At 42.4% G+C, this 26,307-nt stretch overlaps 1 protein-coding gene across 1 annotated transcript in view; it reads right to left on the bottom strand.

Annotated features, from left to right (window-relative positions):
- Positions 1-937: 937 nt before the first annotated feature.
- Positions 938-26,307, bottom strand: part of CRISPLD1 (cysteine rich secretory protein LCCL domain containing 1) — a 139,475-nt gene continuing 114,105 nt past the window's right edge. The window contains exons 12-14 of the mRNA XM_082259671.1: positions 20,509-20,584; positions 15,838-15,971; positions 938-1,641 (exon numbers count right to left, since the gene is read on the bottom strand). Coding sequence (XP_082115797.1) covers positions 1,590-1,641; positions 15,838-15,971; positions 20,509-20,584 — 262 coding nt within the window. The 3' untranslated portion in view covers positions 938-1,589. The remainder of the gene's footprint in view (positions 1,642-15,837; positions 15,972-20,508; positions 20,585-26,307) is intronic.

Raw genomic sequence — 26,307 nt, 5'->3', positions numbered from 1 at the left:
GTACGTCACTCGCCTGCGAGCCAATAGGGGGCGAGCGCCCACCGCCGGAGGCACGCTCCCCTGCCCCCGTTTGCTCACTGGGATCCCCGCGCGTGTGACCGGCGGACCCGATGTCCGCCGGTCACTCGCAATCGTCGGGTGGAGAGAGAGAAAGGCAGGCGGCTAATGTAAACAAAGCCGTCTGTTATTCTCCCCTGTGTAACAGCACAGATCATACGGTCCTGCTATGTAGGACCGTAGAATTCTGCTGTTACATGAAAAGTCACGCCCCTTTACAGTTAGAAGCACACCCCTAGGGACACACTTAACCCCTCCTTCTCCAATAAAGTTAACCCCTTCCCTGCCAGTGTCATTTTTACAGTAACAGTGCATATGTATAGCACTGATTACTGTAGTAATGTCACTGGTACCCCCGAAAGTGTCCAAAATGTCAGTCAAGGGTCCGATCTGTCCGCCGCAATGTCGCAGATCGCCGCCATTACTCGTTAAAAAAATAAAAAATAAAAATGACAAAAATCTTTCCCTTAGTTAGTAAACGCAATAACTTTTGCGCAAACCAATCAAAATGCGTTTATTGCAATTTTTTTTACCAAACATAGGTAGCAGAAAAATTGGCCTAAAATGTTAAAAAATGTTGATTTTTACATTTTTGGGGGGGGGGGGGGGGAATTTCATGTGAAAAAATGTGAAAAATATTGTTATTTTTGCAAAATTGTCGCTCTTTTTTTGTTTATAGCGCATGATCAAAAAAAATTGCACAGGTGATCAAATACCACCAAAAGAAAGCTCTGTTTGTGGGAAAAAAAGGACATCCATTTCATTTGGGTACAGCATCGCACGACTGCGCAATTGTCCGTTAAAGTCATGCAGTGCCAAATGGCAAAATACCCCCTGGTCAGGAAGGGGGTAAAATCTTCCGGGGCTTAAGTGGTTAAAATGTAAGGCAAAAAAGTAACTTGTAGCAACTGGATATTTCAGGCCTATCCTTCAAAAGTTATAAAACTTTCTGTATCAATTGAACAAAGCAATAATACTAAGATGTATTGACCATATTCACAATTTCCACAGTTAATTTGGGTATTCTATAGCGGATAGCAGCTGCCCAGCAATTAGGTTTCATATTTGTCTTTCATCAGTGACTCTTGCCATGCTCTATTAGCATGAGACAAATATAGGAAATAGAAAATTGATAAAGAAACCGCAGCAGAAGCACTGGTTATTAATGTAAAAATGTATCTATGCCTGAAAGGAAACCCACATAATTTTCAGTATTATTGCATTATCTGTTGATGAAGTATTCCTCACCAACGGTGGCAATAAATATATTTTTATGTAAAGATATAGTTTTTACAGCACAAGTGGAACCATATAGCTTGAATGCTGACAAGGGACAAATTACAGCAGGAATTAAAAAAATACATTAGTCTTTTCCGTGTTTCATTCTGCCAAAATATTCTAGGATCCACATACATACCGTATTATATTAAAATAGGTACTATATTCTGTACAAGAACAATATATCTTTATACAAACTTTGAAACAGTTACTCCTTGATTGCGGAGCTTTCCAAGTGCTTCTTCCCAACAGTTTCAGATGACTGCAAATATTCTGAAAGCCTTGCTGCCTAGTGGGTTATGTGAACTGCAGAAACAAAAGATAGGACATGCTTAGTAAAGGAATTTATAGATACTAGGTTTTCCCAAAGTTGCAGATTTTTGGAAAGAATAGGTGATGGTTAGGATGGTCAAGGACACATTTACACCCAGACAGAGACCTCCAATCAAACACCACCTTAAAAAAAAAATCATTCTATCAGGTCGAATATTCCTATAAACTGTGTTAATCCTCCAAGAGTCAAAGGATGTCTGCAGAGTGCATTCACATGGATGTTTATATAATTTAAACATAAGCGTAGAAACCCAAGTCCCTTTAAATTAGGGCTGCATAAGAAAGCTGTTTATTGGGTTTTCATACTCCTGTCTGTATAAATAGTTTTGCTAGTGGGACACAGACCTATATATCATTGAAAAAAGCAGCAGGGAAGACCTGTTGTCACTGTTTAGAGGCCAAGGCTAGACAGGGCCAGCAAACATAACCTTTTAGAAGACATTTTCTTCATCTGTCATTGGAAGAACAGTTAATGGTCTTTCAGCGTGAGGTGCTTGGCAAAGCCCAGTAAGAAGCTTACAGTTGATGGACAGCATGATGGACATCTAGGAACAGGGCAGTAAAAGAAAAGCATAGAACATGTTGTAAGGGCAAATAGTCCATGAGTGAGCTGCACTGCCAACAACCTGTGACCTCACCAAGATGGTGGGTGCTCTAAACCAGTGGTCCTCAACCCTGGTCCTTAGGGCCCACTAACAGGCCAGGTTTGCAAGATAACTGAAATACATCCCAGGTGATATAATTTGCTGCTCAGTGATTGAGGTACTCTAGTCTGCATCTCCCCAAGGTAATACTTAAAATCTGGCCTGTTAGCGGGCCCTGAGGCCCGGAGTTGAGGACCACTGCTCTAAACAATACAATGAATGGTGCCACTGAAGAGATAGTCACTAGTACTCTGAATATTTATTTTTCACCACATTAGTGTAAAATCATCATGTGACTGCTAAATGGTGTCATCAATCTTGTGGCAAGAGGCTTTTATAATAAAGCAGTGAACCAAATTATTTATTTAAAGTGCTGGCGACTTTGTACACTTAGTTGTTGCAAGGGAATCACCGCAGCAAGAAAAAAAAAACACAAGTCTATCTAGTTCAACCTATAAAAAAGGGAACAAAAAAAAAAAATATATATATATATCATACAATCCCAAGCCCATAGTTGATCCAGAGGAAGGCAAAAAAACCCCAAAAAGAATGATCCAATTTGCTCCAGCAGGGGAAAAAATTCCTTCTTGACCCCCAGAGAAGCAATCGGACACTCCCTGGATCAACTAGTTAGTTGGACATCCTAAAAAATGAAAAAAATACTTTTATATCTGTTGCTTCTACAAACACAATTTGCTACAAACCTACATCACTTTAAGATATGTTAAAGATACTTAGAAATAAATCAAATGTTAAATCTGAATTCCAGGAATTTAACTCCTCTGTAAAATGTAAAGGCAAACTATGAACTGCATGATCTCTCCCGGGCTTTATCTCTATTATTTACATCTGACAGTTTAATTGCACTCCCAGAAGACCGCTATTGCTGTATTTCCAGGAGCCCGACACTGATGCTTCATGTCCAAGCAACATTAGAGTTGGTGCAGCTGCTATGCCTGACCCCCCCCCAAATACAATGGTTTCTCGTTAAGGAATTCACATACCTTACAATGACTTTAAACTACAGGCTGAAATTTAAGAGTAAAAGACCATTTAAACCAGGTATGCATTAATTAAAAAAAACAATATATGTACACTGCTCAAAAAAATTAAAGGAACACTTTTTAGTCAGAGTATAGCATCAAGTCAATTAAACTCCTGGGATGATTTGGTCAGTTAAGTAGCAGAGGGGGTTGTTAATCAGTTTCAGCTGCTTTGGTGTTAATGAAATTAACAACAGGTGCACTAGATGGGCAACAATGAGACAACTCCCAAAACAGGAATGGTTTTACAGGTTGAGGCCTCTGTCTTTTTTTCCCTACTCATCATTTCTGACTGTTTTTCACTAGTTTTGCATTTGGCTAGGGTCAGTGTCACTACTGGTAGCATGAGGTGATACGTGGACCCCATAGAGGTTGCACAGGCAGTCCAACTCTGCCAGGATGACACATCAATATGTGCCATTGCCAGAAGGTTTGCTGTGTCTCCAAGCACAGTCTCAAGAGCATGGAGGGGATTCCAGGGGACAGGCAGTTACTCTAGGAGAGCTGGTAAGGGCTGTAGAAGGTCCTTAACCTACCAGCATTACCGGTATCTGCTCCTTTGTGCAAGGAGGAACAGGATGAGCACTGCCAGAGTACTACAAAATGACCTCCAGCAGGTCACTGGTGTGACTGTCTCTGACTAAACAATCAGAAACAGACTTCATGAGGGTGGCCTAAGGGGCCCGACATCCTCCAGTGGGCCCTGTGCTCACTGCTAGCACTGTGAAGCTTGATTGACATTTGCCATTGAACACCAGAATTGGCAGGTCCGCCACTGGCACCCTGTGCTTTCCACAGATGAGTGTATATTCACCCTGAGCACACGTGACAGACGTAAAAGGGTCTGGAGAAGCCACTGAGAATGTTACGCTGCCTGTAAAATCATTCAGCATGACTGGCTTGGTGGTGGGTCAGTGATGGTCTGGGGAGGCATATTTATAGAGGGATGCAGAGACCTCTACAAGCTAGACAATGGCACCCTGACTGCCATTAGGTATCAGCGTGAAATCCTTGGATCCATTATCAGACCCTACACTGGTGCAGTGGGTTCCTCCTGTTGCATGACTACCCAATGCCCGGCCTCATGTGGCGAGAGTATGCAGCCAGTCTCTGGAGGATAAAGGAACTGATACCATTGAATGGCCCCCATGCTCGCCTGACCTAAATCCAATAGAACACCTCTGGGACATTATGTTTGGATCCATTCAACGCTGCCAGGTTGCACCTCCATCTGTTCAGGAGCTCAGTGATGCCCTAGTACAGATTTGGAAGGAAATGCCCCAGGACACCATATGTTGTCTCATAAGGAGCATGCCCAGATGTTGTCATACAAGCAGGTGGGGGGTCTTTGAATTAAGCCCTTTGTAGGTTGATAATTGTAATTTCCATCCAATGATGTGGCATCCTTTTGTTCCTAACACATTATCCAGTCCATATCAGTATAGATATGCAGCATGATAATATTCCTCATTAAGATCTGATGTGTTTTCAAAAGTGTACCTTTAATTTTTTTGAGCAGTATATATATATATATATTTTTTATGGTGAGAATGTATTCACCAATGTTAGAGGCTGCAGCATTTGGATAAAAAAAAAATGAAAAATTATAAATAGATGTATTTTTAAATATGTTAGAAAAAAAGCCTGAATTTTTTTCTTCACTGCAGGAGTTTAATGCATTGCAAAGTGACAAGTTGAAATATCAGGTGATAACCTCATCAGCATGGTAATGCTTCTTCACTGTCTAAATCAATAGCCCCTGACCAAGTTGCACTGATCACCTCAACTGCAGAAAATGGAGAAAACAGAACTGTGAATCATTTCACAAGTAAATCTTTCACACTTTTTTTAACTGTGTCTTTAGCCATCAGGTTGCTCGCTACAGAGTTACTAAAATCACATCCAATCTGTGATTTCCTTCAATATTTTTTCAGCATTAACTTACTGCATCTAATAATGTGACTTTAGTACAAGTAAAACAGAACTAAAATGTATTTTTTACTTTAAATGCAAACACTCGACATTACTGTCTTTTTTATGCAAATTCCAAGTTAATATAGTGAATGAATGCATGCTTGCAAAACTGCATCCTATGGGCTTCTCAGAAGGTTTTCTAGCTGCAGTGCACACAGTGGGAAGACATAGGCTTGTCTATGAGGTCTTGGCTTGGCCACGTCTATCTCCACAGCTCAGTGTTTTATAGGCTTTCCACACCTCCCTCTTAGCATATCATTACGCTTATACATTTGAACATGGCGCAGAGACCATCATGGTACAAAAGAATGTGGCTTCTCCCTGCCCTGCCTTCTGTTAGTTGCATTTTAAAAACGAACAAACTAGAGCAGGATAGAGGGAGGATTAGGGTGGTGATCCTCTATCCTCTCTATTAGACACCCATTCTTGACAAACAATGACATTTTTCCCTGGAGGAGAATAATGGGATTTTTGACTTACCGTAAAATCAATTTCTCTGATGTTCATTGACGGACACAGCTCCTGATCCTTCTTAACCATTGGGTTTTACTGCCCCCTACATGAGTAGGACACTAGGCAGGAAAAAGTTTGACTATGCCTATGTGCAGTTCCAGGGGGTATACACCCACTCTCCACTATAGGCACTCAGTTTTGTTACAAGCAGTGTCAGAAGATAGCCAACTCCACAGAGGGGTGGGTGCTTGTCAGTCAATAAAACGGAGAAATGGATTTTATGGTTAGTCAAAAATCCCATTTTCTCTTTCATTCATTGACAGACACAGCTCCTGATTCTTCTTGCCACTGGGACGTCCCAAAGCAGTGTTAACCACTTTACCGCTGAGTACTGGAATAGTACTGCGGCAAAGTGGCTCGTTCCCGTCTGACGACGTAGACCTACGCCGCCAGACTCCTCCCCTGTAGGCGGCGCTCGCGCGCCGCTGGAGGCGCGCTCCCGCTGTTTTCATTCACAGCGGGAGTCGGGCCAGGGGAAGAGCAGCGGTGATCGCCGCTGCTCTGCCCCGATCGTCGGGGATCTAGTGTGGAGATCCGCCCGCCTGTGTAAACACAAGCGGGCGGATCTCCTCAGTGACAGGGAGTGACAGATCGGAGTGTTCAGCATAGCTGGACATCCGATCTGTCCCTGTCTCACTCAGTCACCTCCCCCCCCCACACGTCAGTAAGCACCAGGCATACATTAACCCCTCCCTCTCCAATAAAGTTAACCCCTTCCCTGCCAGTGTCATTTTTACAGTAACAGTGCATATTTATAGCACTGATTACTGCAGTAATGTCACTGGTACCCCCAAAAATGTCAGTCAAGGGTCCGATCTGTCCGCCGCAATGTCGCAGTCCCGCAAAAAAAAAAATCGCAGATCGCCGCCATTACTCGTTAAAAAAAAAAAAAAACACCAAAAATTACATAAATCTTTCCCTTTGTTAGTAAACGCAATAACTTTTGCGCAAACCAATCAAAATACGCTTATTGAGATTTTTTTTACCAAACATGGGTAGCACAAAACAAATTGGCCAAAAATTTAAAAAAAAAATTGGTTTTTACATCTTTTTTGGGGGGAATTTCATATAAAAAATGTGAAAAATATTGTTATTTTTTCAAAATAAACACTCTTTTTTTGTTTATAGCGCAAAAAGTAAAAATCGCACAGGTGATCAAATACCACCAAAAGAAAGCTCTGTTTGTGGGAAAAAAAGGACGTCAATTTCGTTTGGGTACGGCGTCGCACGACCGCGCAACTGTCAGTTAAAGTTGCCGAATCGCAAAAAGTGGCCCAGACGTAAGACAGCAAAATGCTCTAGTGGTAAAGTGGTTAAAGCGGAGTTCCGGCCACAAAATCGACTTAGTCAATTTTGGGCCATCCGCTTGCTATAGCTCACCTGAAAAAGAAATGGGTAGTTAGGATTTTTTTTACTTACCTTGTAATTCCAGAAAAAAAATAAATACTCACCTTCGTTCCACTTCCTCCCTCGGCCGCACGGCCCGCGCCGTCACTTCCGCTTTGCAATGATTCCTGGGAACTGAACGTCTCGCTCCCAGGAATCAATGCGCCTGCACCGGCCCCGACGTCAGTTCCGGTGCAGGCGCATCATACCTTGCTAAACAGCTTCTGGGCATGCCCAGAAGCTGTGCAGGGATGACGCTGCAGACCCGGAAGTGACAGCGGGGCCGGTGCAGTTCATCGTGGGACCAAAGAGGACGGAAGAGGACGCGGAAGAGGATCGCGCTGGCTTCAAGCTGCCCACACCTGAGATGGCAGCACTGGAGAAGAAATTTTAAAAGTATTTCTTCTAAATGGTAAGTGCGAACCGGGACAGATCAGAGGCTAGCCATTGTGGAATGCACTAGCCCTGACTGTCCCGGGGGTATGTTCATTGAAATTTTTTTTTGTGGCCGGAACTCCGCTTTAAACATGGGGTTGAAAAAAAAAAGCAGAGAAAAAAAAAATTCCCAAGTCTAACCATAGCCAACCAGGTAACATGAAGCTCAAGCATAAACAAATGGAGCTCACCTGAAAAAAACAATACACCCTTAAAGAGGACCAGGTCCTCTAAAACAGCAGCCAGCAAAACTTTGCGGCCAAAAGAAGCATCCGCAGATGCCAACACATCCACATAACACATCCATATAAAAATTTTGTAAAAGTGTGCACAGACGACCAGGTGGCAGCCTTGCAAACCTGCGTCACTGACGCTTGATGACGAAAGCCCAGGAAACACTAAGTGCCCTAGTAGAGTGCTCCTTGATAGGGTAAGAAAGAACCTGACCCCTGATGCAATCGACCTGAACCACCGCCTGTCTGATCCATCTGGAATGGTTGCAGAAGAAGCGGACAACCCTTTGTGAGGTCCGTCCGTGAGCACAAATAGAGAGTCTGACTTCCTAAAAGACTTGTAGCTGCCAGGTACACCCTAATTGCCCGGACCACATCCAAGGCAAGCAAGGTAATTTCCTTCAGATGCTTAGCCTGGGACACAGGGAAGGCTACACAATGTGTTCATTTAAATGGCAGTCAGAGACCACCTTAGGAAGGAATGACGGACAGGGGCAAAGCACCACCTTATCCTTGTGAAACCCCAATAAGGTGAACGACAGGATAACGCTGCCAGTTATGACACCCTGCACACAGAGGTGATAGCCACCAAAAAAGGCCACCTTCCGGGCAGCGCAAGCGGGGAAACCTCCCAAATAAAGGGAGGCTTCTGTAGTGCTGAAAGCACCACATTAAGATCCCAGGGCGGCAAGGGAACCCGCACTGAAGGAACCAAATATCGGACACCCTGAAGAAAGGTACGCACCAGGGAGTGTGAGGCCAAAGGTCTTGGAAAAAGACCGCCAAAACCGATACCTGGCCCTTGATGGTACTCAAGGTCAATTTCTGTTCAACCCTCTGTTAAAGGAAGGTTAAGATCCCATCCACCGGGAAGGAGCGAGGATGAACCCCAAGAGACACACCACGCAATGTACATCTTCCACGTACAAAAGGTAGATCTTCATAGAAGTAGATTCCATAGCTTTCAACAGCGTAGGAATCACCGACGCAGACAAACCTCCATCCTTCAGCACCTGGCGTTCAACAGCTAAGCCATCAGAGCCAGTGACTATAAAGCAGGATAGAAGATCGTTCCTTGAGGCAGCAAATCCTCCCTGAGAGGAAACCCTCAAGGAGCATCAGCGACCAGCCGTACCCAATCGGCATACCAAGACCGGCGAGGTTAGTCTGGATGGAATCTCTTCTGCTTTGATCCTGCACAGTAGTTGTGGCAGAGATTTGAGAGGGCTGGAACGAATTGGTCAGCCACCTTAGAATGCCGGTTACTAACACTATTTGTCCAATGAGCCAGACAAAGGCTGACCACTCTGAGTTCCAGAACATTAATCGGCAGTCTGGACTCTGCCAGAGTCCAGTCCCCCTGAGCACATCTGTGCTGAGGACGCCTCCCCACCTAGACAGCTGGACAGGCTGGCATTCGTGGTGACAACCATCCAGAATGGGGGGAGAAAGTATTTTCCCTGTCGAAGTGCCAGAGAACGAAGCCACCTCTACAGACCATGAAACCTTGTCCCATTTCACCAGAATCTCTTTAGCAGAGATCTTGTGTGGAACGGTGCAAACAGACCACCTCAAAGGTGGACGCCATCAGGCCCAGCACCCACATGCAAGCCCAGAGGGATGACCATCTGCTGAACAACAGAAGCTGAATTGCCTCTTGCAATGTCTGGAATTTTTCCAGAGAAAGTAACACTCTGGCTGAGGCTGAGTACAGAGTCAGACTCAGATAGTCCAGTTTTTATGGACAGAACCAAAGTAGACTCCTGAAGGTTCAGATTCCAACCAAATTTCCTCAGAGTTTGCAGAGCAATCTCCAGTTGTCCATCAAAGCAGTCGGAGACTTCACTCACAGAAGAAGACCGTCCAGGTATCCCAGTACCATGATCCCCCACTGACTCAAACAATGCCTGCACCAGGGCAACACTTTTGTGATGACCCAGGGAGCGTCAAAAACCGATATTGCTCCTCGCAAACGGCAAAATGGAGGAAACGTTGTTGACCGGCACAAATGAGAATGTGCGGGTAGGCGTCCTTGATGTCAATAGAAGCGAGAAGAAATCCCCCTGACGTAGGGACGCCACTACCATGTGAATGGACTCCACGCGGAACTTCTGTTCTCGGACCAGCAATTTAGTGCCTTGAGGTCCAGAATTGGACGTACCTTGCCTCCCTTCCTGGGAACTGTAAAGAGGTTTGAGTAAAAACCCCTGAAAACATTCCTAAATCAGACCCGGCCCATGAAGGCACAAGTCTTGCACTACCCCAAAAAGACCCCTAAGTGATCTGGGGACAAGTGCAGGTTGGAGGGGAAGAACCTTTCGGGAGGATAAGCCCGAACTCGCTCTCGTTGGCCTGATCAAATAACTTTGTGGACCCACGCGTCCTTTATCAGGGAGGTCCATAAATCCAGAAACCAGCAAAGGCATCCCCCCACCCCAGATATGGGTGGGGGTGCCCCTTCATGCAGAGGCAGTCTTGGCCGCAGGTCTGGAGGAGCTCGCTTATGGCTTGCCAGACCAGGTCCTCTTGGAACCTCCAGTGGAGGCCCTGACTTTTGATCTCTTGAGATCCTGAGGGACAAAAAAAAATCTCTTCTGAGCTGAGGAGAATTACCCATGCCTATGACGGGACTGCTGGCTGCAGAAGAAGAGTACACTTCGCCCCTTGTGCGACCCTTACCAATATCATCCAAGGAAGCTCCAAACAGGCAATCCCCTACAAGGGGGAGATTAGGTAAGGCCTTCTTAGAAATCTGGTCCGACCAGTATTTCAGCTAGATAATACGCCAAAGGACCACTGCTGATACAGACAGCCTAGAAATCAAAGGAGCAGCATCCAACAAATATCACAGATAAACTGTAGCCCCTGGACCAACTGATCTAAAAAGGTAAGCCCACTCTAAAAGTTTAGCCCACTCAGTCAGAGCAACACCAGGGCAATAGTAAATACCGGCCAAAGTGCCGAACCAGCCACAGCGAACATATGGTGGTCCAGAGCCTCCGCCCTCCTATCAGCTGGATGTTTAAAGGCCGGGGAATCCTCAACTGGAATGAAGGTAGCTTTATTTAACCTGGAAACCGGAAAATCCACTACAGGTGGGACCGTCCACCTTAATCCTCATAAGGATACCGCAAGCAAAAAGCGCTTAGAAACCACTGTGTTTTGCACAACCTCACTGTTTTGTGACAATGTTGTCAAAGTAAGCAGAAAAGGGAACACACTCGCCGCTTTCGAGGGCCTGTGGGTACAAAAATGAACCGGCGCCTCCGACGCAGCATCAGCCACAACCTCCATTTTTAAAGTGTCATGCACTGACACAAACAGTGCATCCACCAGCGCCTTTTCGTGTGTGGCGAGAGGAGCAGAGGAATCATCCTCACTATCTGTCCACTCAGGATGGGTGGACACAGACCAAGTAGGTTCGCTATATACTAAGCTCACCCAGAAAACATAATCAGGGGAGGACGTCAACTGCGATCCCGCAAATGGGATGCTGACCAAGGGCCTATGAATGGACCACCTACTGGACCTCGCAAAAAGAAAAAAAAAAAAAAAAAAAAAAAAAACAACAAGGGGATCACCTCCAAGCCTTCCATAGAGGGCATAATATGAAAGAACCCCCCCCCCCCCGTGATGCGGACGCGCAGGCATGGTACCCTGATGGTCCTGCATCGCTAAAAGGGGCAGGTGCCCCACACAATAATGGTGGCAAGGCTGTCATTAAAAAATGAAGCGCCCCCACAGTGCCACCCCTTCCAAGGGAGGCACCAAGCTGACCACTTGGCCTAGCAGGCCGCGGCCTACATTTTTGTGGAGGCCCAGCCGTAAATGCACAGATCCCAGCCCGGCATATACCCCAAGGGAGAGTGGGGGCTTCAACTAAAGACACTGGGGCCGCCCCCCAATGGAGGTGCCCGACTCGGCTGCAAGGCCTAGTAGGTTGCAGGCCGCGGCCTAAATGTTTGTGGGCGCCCAGCCGTTTGGACTGGAGCCCCAGTGGAGCCGACCACCCAGGGGCAGCGGAAGGGGAGGATGCCCAAACGGGAGGCAGTGGCTTCAGCCACCCTCACAGGGGCCGCCTCATGTAGTTTCCGACTAGTAGGCCACAAAGCTGAGGCCTAAATTTTGAGTGAGTCGCGTACCCGCAGATGCTAAGCTATCCGCTCCCCCAGCCCAACAACCACCGCAGGGAGCCCAGAGGACATCCCTGCCCTACATGGAGGCAGAGAACTCTGCTTAACCCCTCGTTGCGCACCATCAAAACCCGCTCAGCAGCAACTCCAACCAGACCTCCCTTAAAAGCATGTGGCAAAAGCCAGCTCATAACCTCACCCAGGGAGGGGGGCCCAAAGACCCACAGTGACTGAAATTTTAGAGGCGCTGGGGGAAAGGAGGGGAACCCAGGGGTCCCACCTACCCAGGGAGGGGCCCTCGTCCACCCAAAACCCTCCAGGAGTAGAGGGGGGACAGCTATTTACCATACCAGGAACATGGTGGGCATACCACCGCTCCATCGTAATGTGGGTGCTGTCTGGCAGGAGAAACGCTGTGACTCAGACTGAGGCCAGGTCGTATGCGCCCTCACAAGATGTTTAAATCGCAAGCCAGCCCCGTCCGGGGGGGGGGGGGCCTCTGGATCTAGATTATCCAGTCCATTGCCCAGTCCAGAAATTGATTGTAGATTCTCACAGGAACAAAATAACAAAGATAGGAAAAATTTCCATTTAAAAAGAATAAATCGCCAGTGCCAGAGATCCCAGCAAGAAACTAGGTCCTTACTCCTGACTAGGCAGAAAAAAAAAAAAAAAACAGAGTGCCTATAGCTGACAGTGGGTGTATACCCCCTGGGACTGCCCATAGACGTAGTCAAGCTTTTTCCTGCCTAGTATCCTACTCCTGTATAACCCACTGGTTAAGAAGAATTAGGAGCTGTGTCCCTCAATGAATGAAAGAGAAAATGACATGACTTCTCACAGATGGTAGTACTAACTTCATCACCTCCCGCTAAACAGTAAATGCAATAGACAGCGTAGTGAGGACATAAAATAAAGGCTATCACAGATTTGAAAGTTTGCATAGATGCACCATTTTACTTTCCATTTATAAATATTTGCATTATAAAAAAAGAAAGTTAGTTCTGTTTTAAGCAAAGCGAGTTTATTAATAAATGCCATTTATTAAAATAGAAACAAAATAATTAGTTCCTTATATTAAAATGCTATATACATCACGCATGCACTACTTATAGAATTTTGTATGCACCTGGTATTATGGCTTAACTGATCAGCTTAGAATACTTATAGGAAGCAAAGTCTAGATGGAGACTGTGAGCTACAGTGAATGACTGGTTTTCTTCACTCATTGCATGCCTATGGCAAAAATGTCTTCAGATGCTTAGCGGAAAGTATCGTATCAAATATTACATTATACACAGAGGGAGAAGTGAACCGCAGAGCTGCTCTGACCTATAAGCAGCTTGTTAGGCTATGATTTATGGGATTACAGGAGACAAGCATTTATGGTACCACAGCTTCTCCTGAATTCATTTAATACAATCAGTTACACAATTTAAAAAGTAACAATGGTGAGTCTATTCAGCTCTTTGCACACAAACACAAACATGCATTTGTGAGAATTGCTGTATTTCAATGGATATGCTTAGAAATATTTAAACTACATGTTACTTTTTCTCCTTTCAACTATTCGAGCTATTGTCACATGCACAAGTCCTATTAATAAATGTTTTAAATAATTAAATGAACTAGACATAGCTACATTGTTTTATGGACATATAGTACACTATAGGTGTGATTTCCTGACCTATTTGTAACATTTTTATATTTTATAAAACAGAACAATTTTAAGTATAAGTTAACCAGGAGAATAATGTGCTATCGCTTTGTTAAAAGGACAGCCCAACAAAGGTACAACATATGTAAGGGGTGATTTTAGATCTCTCATCGAATTGAGGTCCTGTTCTATGACTGGAGGAAATACTCCTTCAAATCAGGAGAAGGTTGCCCTTTTCTGGGTGGAGGGGAGTTGTGCAGAAGCTGTCGAGAGAGCAAGATCTTTGAATTCTGCAACTAGGCCTGCCATGTGAATGACCTCCTATGTTCTGCTCTATTGGGGGGGACCGCATGACAGGGTCAGTGTTCCCCAAAGATTTCTTTAATCTGAGAGACAGTGATAAGTGATTAAACTACAGAGACCTTTTCTTCTGCTCACCTTTTCTTAGAAAAGGTTTTTGAAGTAGTGGATGCACATCATTCTTTTTAAAAGAAACCTGTACTTCTAGACTTATAGATGTGGCCATTGCTAGCCTTTCTTTCAAAATGCTTCACTGATCTCAGGGGAATTGAAGGGAAGCGGTTTTATGAATTATTTGCAAGGTGGGTTTAGCCAGTCCACAACATTTATCAGACCTTGAAACGAGAAACAGTGGGATAGGAAGGGGTTGGACCCCTTTCAGGTTTCTGTTGCGTATAGAATGCCCCCCCCCTTTTCGTTTCTTTTTTTTCCCTTAAACTGTTTTCAAATCTTATCCTAGCCTGTGTATATAGTTGCCTATTTTCCCTCCTCCTTTTTCGCCCTCTCCTCCCTCCTTCCCTCTCCTCCTCATTCCCCCTCTCCTCCTTCTTTCCTTCCTTTCCTCTTTCACCCTCTCCTCCTTCCTTCCTTTACTCTCACCCTCTCCTCCTTCCTTCTTTCCTTCCTTCCCTCCTCCCTTCCTTCCCTCCTCCCTTCCTTCCTTCCCTCCTCCCTTCCTTCCTTCCTTCCTCTCTTCCTTCCCTCCCTCCTCCCTTTCTTCCCTCCCTCCCTTCCTTCCTTCCTCCCTTCCTTCCTCCCCCCACTCCTTCCTTCCCTCCTCCCTTCCTCCCCCCCTCTCTCTCTCCCCCCTTCCCTCCTCTCTCTCTCCCCCCCTTTCCCCCCTCTCTCTCTCTCTTTCCCTTCTCCCTCTTAACCCGCCTGCAACTCCCCAATTTGTTAATTTTTTGACCTGTATCTAAAAAAAAAAAAAAAAAAAAATGCCATTCTCCTGGCTTTCATGCTGATATCTGATTTTAGTACTTGTTTAAGTCACTGACATAGAGAAAACAGGCACAAAAGGAAGTTCTGACTTAACTATGACTTTCTTGAATTGAATGCTTTCCAGGTCAGTGACCCAGACAATCCTCAATCCAGAGACAGCCAAACAGCTACTATTATCAGAATTGGCTCAGTAATAGCAGCCTCCACATTTCTCCCAGTACAAGTTTTCTTCGATTAACCTCTGCTGCATAATATCAAAAAAGTTACATATTTATTCAAACAAGCACAACCAGATTATTTGTGGCAAGGTAGAACAAAATAAACTAATATTCCTCCACCAAATCAGTGTGAAGCACAGTAGATACTTCTTAAAATATTATGGAAGGAGATTTACTAAAACTGAAGCACTCAGAATCTAGTGCAGCTGTGCATAGTAACCAATCGGCTTCACACTTCAGCTTGTTCAAATAGGCTTTAGCAATAAAACCTGGAAGCGGATTGGTTTCTATGCACAGTTGCACCAGATTTTTCACCATGCAGTTTTAGTAAATAACACTCAAAGTATCTGCAGGTTTCGCTTTGATCACAACTCCCAAAATAAGAGGTAGTATGTGGAGCCCTGCAAGTCATTCCTTTATGCCCATAGCTAGACACTGCATCCAGAACTTTCTTCATACTTTTTAGAAGCAAGAAACAGCTATATATAGTTTGAAATAAATTGTGCTGTATGTCCTGACAATCAGCGGTTCTAGATGCACAGTAGGCCCAGGGTCCTAAAGGAATGATTTGCATGACTTCATCCACAATTTTAAAGGATTTAACACTTTATTTTACGTATTTAGATGTAGGTGAAACAAGGAGACATTTTTTTTTAAGATGCCTCTGCTATATTTAATTATATAAATTTACCTCTCTGAACTGATCCCATTCTGGGTTGATCCAAAGTAGTGTCTCTTCTTATCAATTGGCATAACGTCCACGTAGCCTCCTTGATGATTGCGGACCACCCCAGCGTGTAGAGCTGCTTTGCAAATGCTAGATATCTGTGGCAGAGAGAAGCAAGGTTTGGATTATGCACATACATGTTCTCTCCTTAGTTAATTGAAGATCAGAGTATAAAACTACTAAAAAAAAAAAACAACAGGGACAGCTGAATTTTCCCCAGTGCAGTAGTCTTCAAAGGGGAACCCAATAGAACAATACATCTTTCCTTTTTCAATATTGAACAGTTTTCCTGTCCCTGCTGGTGAAAGGAATCCCCCCATAGCATGGTGGTGGCAGCATGGGGGATGGTGTTCTCAGGGTGATGGAAGTGTTGGGTTTGCACCACTCATAGCATTTCCCCTGATGGCCAAAAAGATCAAATTTAGGCCGGGTTCACACTTAAATCAAATGTGGCTCACAGCAGGGGTCCGGTGTGTCCCTGTTCTCCATTTCAGGCCCAAATTTATGCTTGAATACCGGGCACTTTTACCTCTTCCTGCCGAGGCTGATTTTCAGCGCTGTCGCACTTTGAATAAAAATTGCGCGGTCATGCAACACCGCACCCAAACTAAATTTTTATCATTTTGTTCACACAAATAGAGCTTTCTTTTGGTGGCATTTAATCACCACTGGGTTTTTTTATTTTTTGCTAAACAAAAAAAGACCGAAAATTTGAAATAAAACGCAATTTTCTTTGTTTCAGTTATAACATTTTGCAAATAATTGTTCTTTATAAATTTGTTTGAAATTTGAATGTATTCTGCTTCATTTTTTTTGTCAAAATAACCCAAATCAGTGTATATTATTTAGTCTGCAGGAAAGTTATAAAGTCCACAAACTATGGTATACATCTTGGAGGTGCTAAAATGCCGGGACAGTAGAAATACCACCAAATGACCCCTTTTTTGAAAGTAGACCATCCAAGATATTTAGTAAGAGGCATTGCGGGTTTTTTGAAGTTGTAATTTTTTTGGATCATTTTTTTGGGAAAAATTCACAATTTTTTATTTTTACAAACTGTCACCAGTGCAGTACAGCATCATAACTGGTGTGGCGGTGATCAAGGACAATGACTAATGACAGTACGAAAAAAAAAAATAGTTATATATATTTATTTATTTTTTTATTTTTTTTTTATTGCATCTTTTTTTTTTTTTTTTAAACACACTGTGACCAGATCAATATACTGTACATAGTACCATTTTACTACTCTGGGAAAGGGATCAGAATTTTTTTTTTCCACACATTATGTTTGCTTATAGCAGTGTAATACATTGCTATAAGCAAGTATTTTACTGAATGAAACTGAATCACTTAGTCTGTTTTGTTGTGATTAGCTGTGATTGGTCAATTGTGTAGGAAATACAACACTGAAAGTGGAGTGGCTGCTCACCCCATAATAATGACTAGAGACAAATGATACCATAGGTATCTACCCCCAAAGGGTTTTTAGGCAGCAATGGTAGTAGTAAAGAAGTGAAAAAATTCTATAAAAATATACTTTATTAATATAACAAAAAAATAATAACAGAGAAAATAGTGCATGTATTAAACACCCCATGATGGGGAGATGTAGATTATGAGCTCCGGTTACAAAAATAATGTAAAACATTGATCCCATACAATCTCATTACATGAAAATACACAGCATCAACCCCAAATCGTGGAGAGATGGGGGAGCACAGGCCCTTGTGCTCCCCCTTCTCTCCACGATTTGGGGTTGATGCTGTGTATTTTCATGTAATGAGATTGTATGGGATCAATGTTTTACATTATTTTTGTAACCGGAGCTCATGGTCTACATCTCCCCATCATGGGGTGTTTAATACATGCACTATTTTCTCTGTTATTATTTTTTTGATATATTAATAAAGTATATTTTTATAGAATTTGTTCACGTCTTTACTACTACCATTGCTGCCTAAAAACCCTTTGGGAGTAGATACCTATGGTATCATTTGTCTCTAGCTGTGAGTGGTCAAAGCTAATCACATGGTACAGATGGGCTGTGTTTGGCCCTGTATTTATCATGTGATCAAATTGACCAATCATAGCTGGCAACACAATTGTTTGCAATAGATGGAATAAAAAGAAGTCATTAATTGTGTACAACCGTCATGTGACCTGCTATGATTCGTCACAGAGGTCACATGGTACTGGCAGCGAGTCAGTATCCTGATCAGTAGAGATGGGCTCTGGTGTGTTCGAGTTTGCGTGTGCCCGATCCCGCCAGGAAGCCAACACTGCAGTACGCTAGTCACAGGCAGTGAGACATTTCCTAATCTGCAGCTGCATAGATTGGGAAATGCCTCAGTGCCTGTGATTGGCGGAGTGCAGTGTTGGCTTCCTGGCAGGATCAGGCACGTAAACAATTTGGGGGAGCATACCCATGTATTTCTAAAGCTGGTGCCAGCTTCCTGGCAGGATCAGGCACGTGCAAACTCGAACACACACGAGCCCATCTCTACTGATCTGTCATTGGCCATGTCCCATAAACAAGGTTGGTGACAGAAAGCGACGCTGCATGGCCCCGCAGACGCTTCCTGACAGGACGTCATAGGATGTCCACTAAGTATAAGAAAGCCACTGCTCAGCCGTCAATCTGCTATTGTCTGGGTGGAAACTAGTTAAGAAGAAAGAAAAAGGGAAAAGAGGGAATGGAGCAGAGCATCCCAAGGATTTACAAGACCATGGTAAATAGGCTTCACGGTGGAGAAATTGGACAGAACCTAGAGGCCATACCAACACTGGGAAAGTGACAACACTGGTGTGACAACCTAGCTACAATGGCAGAGGAATTTGGTTGGAAAACTGGCCATTCAGTAAGCGTAAATTTCCACCAGGGATTAAGTAGTACATCCAAACGTACCATAAGTTTTTAAATTGGTCTCAAGCATGCTCTTGCACCTGCATCTCCTCCATCAACAAAATGTCAATCATGTGACATTTTGAATGCACATAAGAGGAGCTTACATAATCATCTAAGTATTGGACCTCTGAAGTCACTGGGTTTGACATCAATTTAGGAGTTTTATAGCAAAGGATGTGAATGCATATAGACACTCAAATGTGCGTTTTTTTGTTTTTTTGTCCTAATTATTAATCGTGTCACAATAAAAAAATATCTTGCACCGTCAATGTGATAGGCATGTTGTGTATATCACATGGTACAAAGCCTCAAAAAATACAATTTAATACTTTTGCAGGACACTGTACACAGTCATTTATTAAGCCAACTAAAAAACAGTCACTAAGTTTAACCCCAAAACTCAAGTAACTAAATTTAACCCTAAACTCCAAGTGTCCTCTAAAAGGTAGTTAAAAAGTATCTACACCCCAGGAATGAACATCTCTTAGTTGTTCATTTTGGTCTACTAAATGTGCCATTGCAAGTGTTTTGTAAGCTGGTAACTTCATGTGTTCTCTGGCTGGCACAAGGAGGGGTTATGGAGATAAAAAGGGGAGAGGAGAAGAGGTCTGTGTTTTTTTGTAATCCTTAAAAAATGTAGGCAGGGCTGACACCACGTTTTGGAATTCAGAGCCAAAAACATACTGTTTTATCATGTCAAAGAGGAAGGTATGAGTATATTATGGGCTTAGTTTACTACAGGCAAATAAGCGGTTCACATTACAAGGAAAGTTGCACTTTGCAGGGGAATTTTCCCCAGAGTTTAGTACATCTGGAGAAAATTGCACAGAAAAAAAAAAAAACAATTTTTGCTTGAAATTTGATTGGATGATGGAAGACAGCAGAGCTTCACTACAATTATTAAACTCTGGGGAAACTTCCTTGGAAAAGTGAATCTTCCTCTTCCTGAAAAATGAGTTGCCTTTAGTAAGTCAACCCCTATATTTCTAGCAATCCAAAAGATTTTTATTTTTTTTTGTATTTGCAGGATGTTTGAAGGGATTAAATGTGGGGAAATTAGCTTGGTTTGCAGAGATGTAAATAGCATGTTTGTTTTTAATTTTGCCTTGACATACACTTTAATATGTGTATTCTGAAATTGATCTAGATATCACTTGTAAAAAACATTTTACAGGTCTACACTTATGTCCAAGATCACATGTCTGCTGAGGTCAGAGGTCTCCATCTCAGGTCAAGAAGGTTTAACTTTCTGCTGGCTTCTCATACACTTGCCTGGAGGGCTCTGGTGGTGAACTACTGGTTTTAGTCTGTGGTTGGTATCATATAGCCTAAGTGAGCTCTTTTATTAGGACAGTTTTTTATTGCAACACAACAGGTGCCTTTGGCAGTAATCTCTTATAAAGCTGTCAAGGATATTCTAAGACCACTGTACTTAAATGTGAAACAGCCCGCAGTACACATTATGCCAGGAAGGGATTCAGTGACTAATTAATCCTGCAGAATAAAATTATCTTAAAAAAAGATGTACTGAGATGGGTGACATTTAATTTGCTAAAGTGAAAGCTGCAAATTTAACAAAATGAGATTTGACTTTTGAAATTCCAATAAGACGTTAAAAGTTTGTATGCGATTTTATTGGGTGAGTTTACATATATTTTAAAGCTTCCATTATACCCACCGGTCTATACTTTTTTTCTAAACAGTATACTCTAAATGAAAGTACTTACATCAGAATAAATCCGGGTTCCAAAGACTCGAGCATAATGTGGACTTGCTTGAGCACAATTACGCGGACAGTATACTCTAGGAGAAAAACAGGTTGCAGCAGAATGTTATTCATTATCTAACTTTATGTTACATAGCCAGTGTTGAAATCCAATATTACTGACCAAACGCTATGAAATTAGGGATGGATTATATATATATATATATATATATATATATATATATATACATACATATACACACACACATATACATATACACACATACATATACACGCACCCATTATATATGTATACATACACACACATACATAATATAAATATATATATATATACACACATACATACACATACAGTATATATACATATATACACATACAGTATATATACACATATATACACACACATACATACATACACACACCCATTATATATGTATACATACACACACACGCATATATACACACCAATCAGCCATAACATTATGACCATTCACCCATATATTGAGCATGGCCCCCTTTTGCTAAAACAGTCCTGACCCATTGGGCATGGACACCAAAGTAACATCCACATGAATGGCCGGACCCAAGGTTTCCCAGCAGAACATTGCCAAAAGCATCACGCTGCCTCTGCTGACTTGGTTTCTATTACCGCATCCTGGTGCCATCTCTTCAGGTAAGTGACGCACATGCACCCCACCATCACACATGATGTAAAAGAAAATGTGAGTCATCAGACCACCTTCTTCCATTGCTCGGTGGTCAAGTCCTGATGTTTATGTGACCATTGTAGAAGCGATGCACATTTTTTCCTGCTTTTATCACATCAATTCAAAAACATTGTTCACTTGCTGCCTAATATATCCCACCATTTTTCAGAGGACATTGTATTCCCTTTACTTGTCAGTGGTCATAAGGTTATGGCTGATCGGTGTGTGTGTGTATATATATATATATATAGATATATATATCTATATATATATATATACATACATACATACGTACATATACACACACACACAGTGTAGCTAGCACCTTTCCCTCACCACTAGTAAAGGTACCGTATACAGAATAAGAAGAAATTTGAGACTACACTTTGTCAGTCAGTGACATGGACATGTCTGTTTACCATTTTTCGTCAATCCCCTTTCTAGCGTCATAGAATTACTGGTAGAATGTTCATCATATTAAGTTACCTACTGCATTGCAGGGTGTTGGTTTTCCATTAGTAATGGAGAAACAGGAGCCAGGACCACTATTATATTAGGCCATTATTGAGTTCTGTGGGTAAAATAATGATCTCTCAGTATTAGGATGTTAACATTAAAGTCCAACTCTACCCAGAGGTATTTATTTAATTTATGATGGAGATGAAAGAGTGACAATGTCTGATTTTTATTGCCATCTGCGCCCCCGCTGGGAAGGTTTCCCCTCATTTCCTGTCAGGACAGAAGTAATGGGAAACCAAAACAAAAAATATTTCAGGAGAATAAAGAACTTTTGACAATGTTTGTTTCCTTATTGTCTGAGCCTTCCTGTGCTCATATCAACTGGTGAGCATCCCTGGACCAGCAACTGATGGAAAATACCCCCAACAGGGTCACAGACAGTGGTAAAACCTGATGATTCCCCATGAAACATGCTCACAAGAGGTTAAAAAGTAAAACAAAAGCAAACTGGTGAATAATGCCTTGCCTAGGAGCAGAGACCACACAATTATGGCTGTATATATTGTACCTTATGAACTGAAAATCAACTTTTCCTTATTTTTTTTTCTAGGACATGACTTCCTTCTTTTCAGAGCTAAACCCAAAACCAGTAAGGACAGAAGATGGCAGTTAGTGAGGCTTAACCAAGGCTAAACCTGGCCATACGCTAATAGATTTCTTCATTCAGTCTACGGGTTGAGCATAAGAAATCTAACAAATTCTTCCATCTTTTCAACTGGTGTGAATGGACAAATCTCCCTGGCCAGGCTACTGTATTCTCCAGAGCAGACATATCTAAAATATACTAAGATGCTGACCCTTCTTGCTGGAGACTATGTGGCAAAGTTGGTACATTACTGCCTATACTATGGTCATGCCCACAGATTTCAAATTTCTGGAGCTCGGTAAGGGCCTTGATACAGGAAGTTACAGGTGTACATAAACTATTGACTCCAGAACTAGCTCTCCTCAATGTGGGATTGGATCCCTATCCCATGAAAAAGTGATAGTGGCTCATATACTTTTTGCTAGCAGAATCACCCTCACCAGCCACTGGAAATCTCCTTGTCCCCCAACACTAGGGTGAATATACAGTGGCACTATGAAAAACCACTGGCCCTAAAGAACTCTAGGTTCCTGAAATTCCAAAAATCCTGTCAAGCTTGGGAAAAACACTGTACCTGATATATGTGCTCAGGTGTGTACTATAGTTAAGTAGTGCCTGGGTCCCTTCCCTCTACCTTCCTATCCCTTTCCCCAAGTCCCCTCTTCTTATTGTCTGAAATCTGTTATAACATGTTCAGCTATAGATTAGTAGGCACTATCCTATCCAATGGACGACTTTGGGAACGGCCACCCTTGACACGGCATAATATCCTCGCCACAGTTTGATCCCAAATGGGGTGACTAGGTAGTATTGGCGTAGGGGACTTTGGAGTCGTGGTCAGCCTATCGGTTTACAGTCACTTTGAGGATAAGTGCTAACTCTGTTTCAAGTTATACCGTTGAAGGGCAACTAGTTTTATAGAGAAAAAAATGTTATGGTTTATGTTATCTACGGACCTGTGTACCAGAAGGAAATATGTTCTTTGATTTTCTGTAACTGTTTGTATCCTTCTGTTGTTCTTGACATTGTTATGGAAAACTGCTCAATAAAAATTATTTGAAAAGAAAAGAGCAGACAAGGGCACTGAAACTTTGATGTGAAATCATACAAGGTAGCGAGAAGACAAAAACATTTGCGAACTCACTGGCTCAGATAGGACTGCGCACAACAGATAGGGATACCCTCCTGTGGATACCCATCAGGTTACCAGAAAAAAGCATTCAGCAATGGAAGAAGTGTCAGACTAAACAATAATATTCCTAATTAAAGCGTTTCATATTCCTGATATATGCCTACTGTATCATGCACTTCTATGAGAACGTTTCCTGTTCTGTTTGTATTACTTCCTTTATGTAAAATCCCTGGTGTTACGGTTAGTCCCTCTGCTTTCCTGTTAAAAACTGACGACACTAAGCAGGAGGGCACACAGTGGTTAGTTCTCCAGCCATGCTGGGAACTCAGCCTGCTCTCCTCCAATGATCAGACTTGTCCTAACATGCCTCCCCTGAAATTCACTGGAAGGCTCAGTGAGCTGTTGCTTACCCCCCCCCCCCCCCCCCCAGCTCTTATGCAGCTAAGAACAGAGAGAATGTGATCGCTTATAAAAATAAAAAAAAGTATTGATAATGTATTTTTATATCTATACAAAAATGTTTTGCCTTTCATTTCTATATTAAAAACTGAACGGATTGTTTTACAAGGTGATCATTTACAGTCTCTTTAAATAATTGGTTTACAAAAAAAAAAACAGCAAACGCATTTAGGCGCCAGAAAAAAACTCCCTCTACATCAGGGCTTCAGTTAAAGAAAGTCTTGAATGGACACAAAATAGGGCTTTCATATGTAAACCTATGTAAGCAAGCAAATTTCTGGATCAGGTGATTTACTAGCCAGCGGCATCTGCAATCAAAATCTTACAGTTGATTCCTTGCAGCTGCTGTTCGGCCCAGTTTTTGCCCTGGCTCACATTTTTGATTTTGCTGTCTTCCCCGCTAAAGAAGTCCACGCCCATATCGGACGTAACGCGCATGGGGGATTGGTCACATGATCCACGGCCGCAACAACCAGGAAGGAACTCGGCACAGCACAGCACGCTGCACGCTCTGCAATTTCTATATGATCTTATGCTCCGGATACCATGCAAGTGTGATTCCTGTTTATGCGAACAAATCTGGCAATATATACAGAGAGCACTAGAGCCCTTTCTTTATTTTATATCTCGGGGGATGTATCCGGAAGTGTTACTTACAACAGTCACATATTCTGCAGTGAAGGACTGCTTTGCTAATATCTGACATTTGGGTGCTTGGAGCTGTGTTCCTTGATTATTGGAGAGATATACAGTATATGCGTTTTGACCCTGCAGGGTCGAGTTATTAAGGTGAGAGGCAGATAATGCTTGGTGGTGGGAAGCTGCGAACACAGAAGTCACACTAATTGATGTTATTCACCAGACCGCAAGTGGACTTTGCTTTTCTTCTTCCTTTGTTTTACATCACTTCAAGCTATGGACCGTCTCCCTTATTTATCATAACAATATTGTTGACTATGCAATTTTGGGTTATTACTTTATTTATCGTAAGAGGGTTTTAAGACTGCGCGGCACTATGTTTTATGCTTTCATATATAAACCTATGTATTGGTGGATCAGGTGATTTACTAGCCAGCAGCATCTGCAATCAAAACCTTACAGTTGATTCGTTGCAGCTGCTGTTCAGCCCAGTTTTTGGCCTGGCTCACATCTTTGATTTTGCTGGCTGGTAAGCCAAACAGCACTGTCTTCATTCAGCTATGTATGTATGCAACAAATCCCAGATCCAAGTTTCTGGTTTACGTAACACCGTAGTAAACCACCTATGCGAAACCCTGGAGATACTCCCTATGGATTATTTTAAGACACCGCACAGGAGAACAGCTTGCTTTGCAACTCCGTTTGTATGATAAAAATCTTTAGCCCTGCCATTTGATAAAGCAGAAGCCACAGCTCTGACAATTCATTTTGGTTGAGAAAACAACATGCTTCTTTATGTGTTCTATATTCATGTTTTACTTGTGATCTTTTTTGTTTTAGTTCTAACCACAAAAACAAACATATGTTCTAAACCAATATACATTCCGTTTAAGAAAAGTAGTAAAATTAGGGACAGTTGGAGCAAGACTAGGACACCAAAATTACCTAGAACAGAATATATTTTTATCAAAACTATGTGAACTAAAAAAAAATAAATAAAAAAAAAACTGGAATTGCAAGTGTGTATTTAAGTCGTTTTAACTGTGCACAGCCACATCAGTTTTCTTGGGAAAAGTTCAGGACAAGAGCCACTGATGTAACACGTATTCTACAGTAAATCAGCAGTGCCAGCACAAGGGCTGCACTGCATATCAGATTACTTCATTCACTGCTGAACTGGAAGGCAGCATACATGAAATAGCCACAGGCATAATAACCTGCGCGTAGGAGGGGATTTCTGTGGACCTATAATCATAACAAATAACACAGTTTCAAATTGCAGCCATAAGAGAATTTGGAGCAAGTCCACGCTGCCACAAAGACATTCCATGAATTATTTACACATTTTCTGTTAGGAAGATAAAGTTAGAACCTCATTCTGACACACAAATGAAACATTTAATATGGCTTTAATATGAGAAGGTTAAAATATTACTATTTTGCACACAGAGTCTCAAAGGAAGATTTAAATGGTAACCACTTCGTAGGGGGAAAAAATTTTGAAAACAAAGAAAAAAATAATATAGCGTATACAATTGCGACACAAGTCATATTGTAATTGAATGTTATTAAAAAATGACCTTTCCTTTTCAATCTGCAGCCACTGTAATTTTCTAAATATGCAATGCACTATGGCTACCTGGAGTTGTTCTGTACACAGAATGTATACTGACCACACCCCAGAAACATCATTTCCTGCTTGTGTGATTGGTTCACCCATTTTCCCAGAAGTCTGCACTAGGATACAAGACTTCAGGC

Source organism: Pelophylax lessonae, assembly GCF_965119305.1.
Source record: "Pelophylax lessonae genome assembly, chromosome: 5".
In the NCBI taxonomy this organism is placed as follows: domain Eukaryota; kingdom Metazoa; phylum Chordata; class Amphibia; order Anura; family Ranidae; genus Pelophylax; species Pelophylax lessonae.
This window is presented reverse-complemented; position numbering and strand designations above follow the sequence as displayed.